The sequence below is a fragment of the Tarenaya hassleriana genome, unplaced genomic scaffold, assembly GCF_000463585.1.
Source record: "Tarenaya hassleriana unplaced genomic scaffold, ASM46358v1 Cleome35, whole genome shotgun sequence".
Taxonomy (NCBI): Eukaryota; Viridiplantae; Streptophyta; class Magnoliopsida; order Brassicales; family Cleomaceae; genus Tarenaya; species Tarenaya hassleriana.
Genome location: NW_010966617.1, coordinates 197,299 through 202,055, shown reverse-complemented (window position 1 = coordinate 202,055; position 4,757 = coordinate 197,299). Strand labels below are relative to the sequence as shown.

At 35.6% G+C, this 4,757-nt stretch overlaps 2 protein-coding genes across 2 annotated transcripts; one reads left to right on the top strand and one right to left on the bottom strand.

The window, feature by feature from the left end:
- Window positions 1-1,960: 1,960 nt before the first annotated feature.
- On the top strand, window positions 1,961-3,300 carry LOC104821932 (ribulose bisphosphate carboxylase small chain, chloroplastic-like). The gene is made up of 3 exons (XM_010552964.2): window positions 1,961-2,169; window positions 2,595-2,729; window positions 2,861-3,300. Exons 1-3 carry the CDS (start codon window positions 1,993-1,995, stop codon window positions 3,089-3,091), a joined length of 543 nt encoding a protein of 180 aa, XP_010551266.1. The 5' UTR covers window positions 1,961-1,992; the 3' UTR covers window positions 3,092-3,300.
- On the bottom strand, window positions 3,215-4,247 carry LOC104821934. Its single transcript, XM_010552965.2, has one exon. It carries the CDS (start codon window positions 4,071-4,073, stop codon window positions 3,663-3,665), a length of 411 nt encoding a protein of 136 aa, XP_010551267.1. The 5' UTR covers window positions 4,074-4,247; the 3' UTR covers window positions 3,215-3,662.
- Window positions 4,248-4,757: the final 510 nt, after the last annotated feature.

The window sequence follows — 4,757 nt, the reverse complement described above, 5'->3', positions numbered from 1 at the left end:
TATATATATATATAGAATACGTGTAATTTACTGAAAAGATAATCGGGAAAATGTTTTTCTACATTTTTTGTGTGCTGTAAATAAACTAATATGGAATTATGGTCGGAGAGTCAAACAAATGTTGAATAATTCTGACAGGAGAAATTGGAAATGTCGAGTTAGGGAGTGACCGAGCCACATGGGATGATGTTTTAAACATTTTCTAATAAAATGCATGATTAAATAAAATAAACGTTATTGGGGACAAAATATCTTACGGATTGAATGAATAGACGGTTCATCATATATATGTCCATGGTTTGGTTAATAGAGATAATCCTCTTCAGACCAGTCTTTTGCATGTACTCTGTTATCACATTTGTGAGTAGGGTTGCCCAAAATTATACATATAGATATCCGATTTTAGGGTATTTATCTCCATTCAAATTCAAATCCAAATCTACAAAGATTCGGATATTCACAAATATCCGAATATTATTACTGATACTCATAACCCTCAAATCCGAACATAAATCTTAAAACGAGATATTTGAATCTTTCGGATACAAATTCAAATACCTCGATTTTTTTAGATATTTGACCCATATCCACCCTTATGTGTGAGAGACAATAGATACATCTTGCCTCTAAATCGATGATATATACCACTTTTTTTCATAATTTTTTTTCATGCAACTTAAAATATAGAAACAAATCAGACTGTCTGTGAAAATAAGAAAATACCAAAAAAAACCACCGTGACAAAAAATTATATTGTTTGAAACACAGATAAATATAAATATATATATATATATATATATTATACCATGGAGATATATACTATATAATGCTAAAACCCCATACTCTGCAACATAATTTATCAATTAATCCTATTTAAAACCATGGATTATAAATTTGGTTTGAGAGTAATATTAGACGGTGGGCTTGATCAGTGGGCTCACTCATCCGCATAAAGGCTGCCCCAAGCCCAAACAAAAACACACCTTTCAGATCACATCAAGTGAACCTAATAATAATAATAATAATAATAATAATAATAATAATAATAATAATGGTCTAGTCACTATCTGGTACATCCACGAGTCAGATAATTGACATTTTTTAGATGTACAATAAAAAAATTAATTGGATGTTCAAAATTAAAGAGAAAAAAAGATGATTATCTGATTGTGTAAGCGTTTTGTATCTGCAAAAGGGAAATGTTGTGAAATAGATGGTTAGAAAAAAAAAACTAAAATGTTGTAACATTGATTGGGACATAAGAATTTGTCTTCCACTGTTTAATAGCTCTTGTCGTGCAAAATCGAGTATATACTATTCGTATCTTAGAGTATACATATCGAAATGGACCGTTTTATGTAGAAAAATGAAATTGCCGAACTTTCATATGATTTGTCAATTTTAAATTACATACAAATCGCCTGTTGAATTCAGCTAAATTGCACACACACACATACATTATATATATATATAATGATTATGACAAATGTTACAAAGATAAAGTATATAATAAATAAGCTCAGGTGATTGGTTTATTCATATTTGTTTGAGGGTTTTACACAATAAGTGAAAGAAGAGAGAAGGCAAAAACACCGATCATCTTATTGATGGAGAAACGAAAGGCTAATAATATAAGCTGTGAACCTTGGCGATGAAGATGAGATAAGATAATGGGTTCGTGCCACGTGGCGGAATGTGTGGAGCGCGTTACGATAAGGCTTTTCACCTCGAAGCCTTGGGGCTCTTTTAATCCTGTGGACATCCATGCCTAATCCCTCTGACATCGATTTTACACCGTTGGATTTCGGAAAACAAAATCACAGAATTAAAAATAACAAAAAAAAAAAGTTTCTTGACGAGGAACTCGTAAAAGCTCGAATTGTGTATATAAAGAGCGCATAGGTAACAGAGCTAATCCTCTCTCAAGCTGATCGCACAAATCAAAAAAGTTTTTTTTAATATAAATATAGAGTAAGAGAAGGAAGATCCGGGATGGCTTCATCGATCGTTTCATCGGCGGCCACCGTCTCCGGCGTGAGCCGAGCTCAGTCCGCCGTCATTGCTCCGTTCACCGGCCTGAAATCTTCCGCCGCTTTCCCCGTCACCCGCAAGAACAACGCCGACATCACTTCCTTGGCCAGCAACGGCAGCAAAGTCAACTGCATGAAGGTTCACTACTTCAATTCCCTCTTACCCTTTTTTCATTACAAAACATATCTACAAAATCTTTGTAATAAACTGTAACTAGGGCTAACTATATATATATATAACTAAAATACCTTGTATATATGGTTACTTTAAATATTATAGGTTAATTTGTGTTTGTTTTTGCTCATTTCAATTCTCTCTTCCCCTTTTCATTATACCAAACATAATTCAAAATCTTTGTAATATATATGTAACTAGGGTTAACTATAATTAAAATACCTTGTATGGTTCCTTCAAATATATTATACATCATCACCCTCTTAGAGATATATAACTAGGGTTAACCATAATTAAAACACCTTTTACGGTTTCATAATGTACTATATATATATATATATATGTATATACGCTCTTACGAAGTGCTATGTTGTTATCTGTATATATAGGTGTGGCCTACGACTGGACTGAGGAAGTTCGAGACATTGTCGTACCTTCCTGACTTGACCGATGCAGAATTGGCTAAGGAAGTTGACTACCTTCTCCGCAACAACTGGATCCCTTGCCTCGAGTTCGAATTGGGGGTATATACACTATACATATATACATAACTCGTACATATACATACTAATCCTACATGTATATATATATATACACAATATACATGTATGCCCTAATATATGATAATTTCCAACGTGGTTTTTGGTTAATACAGAACGCGTTCGTGTACCGTGAGAACCACCGGTCTCCCGGATACTACGACGGGAGGTACTGGACGATGTGGAAGCTGCCGATGTTCGGATGCACGGACTCGGCTCAGGTCATGAAGGAGCTGCAAGAGGCCAGGACCGCTCACCCTGATGGCCACATCCGCATTATCGGATTCGACAACGTCCGTCAAGTTCAGTGCATCAGTTTCATTGCCTACAAGCCCCCCAGCAACTGAAAAAAACTCTAATAAGAAACCCTAAATCCTGAATCAACCATCTTTGTGCTTGATCTAATCCGAAGAAGAAGAAAAACCCCAAATCGGCATGATCATGATGTTGTTTGGGCATATTTGTTGTTGTTTTTTTTTTAATTCACTTTCTTTGCAATGTTTCAGTTTTTCATCCGTCGTAATTTCCATCCAATGAAAAACTTCCGTTTTGAATATATATTTTTTTCCATATTTTTTTTGTGCTTTGTTCTGTTCCTCTGTTTTTTCTTATAAACGGTCCATCTAAATTTCAAAATGCAACCCAAGACGTAAAACTATGAAATAAGAGATTAGATAACAGTTTGAATTGCGGAAAATGACGACGAATTGTAAGAGAATTTCAGATTCGGAGCACGAAGATAAGATAAGCATAAGGGGAAAAAACATAATTGAGGTTGCAATAACAAGTTAAAGACCGATTTTTTTTTTTGGGACAAGAAATCTGTCAGACTGAACTGATAATCTGACGATCTCCTCCAACAAAATGGGACCGAGAGAAGAAAAACAAAACTATTAATGTAATTAATTTAATTAAACCCTATTTATTAACATGCTGCGGTATTTCGGTGACGGTCCTCAAATTCCAAATATCGTCGTCCCATAAGACGTCATTGAACAAAACCCCGTAATTCCTTCCGACAAACTCCACGTCCCAAAACGGCATCCAGACCGTTCCCCACGACATCTGCTCGTCCACGTCACCACCTTTCAATCCCAATCCCAACAACCCCATCTCCTCCTCCTCCGCAACCGCCGCCGCTGCCGCCGCAACAGCCGCCGCCGATGAATTCTCCGGCGTCTTCATCCCAGCCTCCGCCTCCGTCTTGATCTTCTTCTCCGCCGCCGACGCCGCCGACGTGGTGGGTCCCTGCTTCTTCCTTTGCCTCTTCATTGTATAAGGATTCAAACTTTTTGTGGTGGTTTGCGGATTTGTGAAGCGAGGGGACATTTAAAGGAGGAGATGGGTTGGAGGAATGTGTACGGAGACATGGGTTTGGGCCAAAGGGAGAGAGAGAGAGAGAGATGTTGCCGACATTGGATTCACGAAACTAATGCTTGATTAAGGAGGGTACTCCATGTGTCTGAATCTTGCCCTACGTGTCCACCATTATTGTCTGAATATCTATATTCCGCCGAGTTGTTCACCAATTAGACACATCTTTTTGAAAATAAATCAATTAAGGCTATGAACGATCCTTTTTTTAATTTTTATTTTATTTTATAGCTTTTATAAAAGGTCAAAATACAAAAAAAAAAATAGATTTATGGTTTTTTATTTGATTTTTTTAATGAAATGGTTTTTATCTAGATTTTATAGATTTATGCTTTTATCGAATTTTTTTAAAAATCAGATATATAAAATCTTAACTACCTTTCTAGTTTTTAAAATTCGAAAAAATTCTAACCTGGATTATATCGAATTTAGCAAGATCATTCCATATTCTACCCAAAATCTCATTTCTTTATTGTAAAAACAGCGCTGGGTACAGATGTATTTTATATGATATTAAAAACAAAATAAAATCTCAAGTTTATTATCCATAATAAATTTGGTTGTCTAATTCAGAGCCCACTTGAGCTCGAAATCGACGACGTCGACGCATATACGACAAAATATAAACAAGTGGAAATT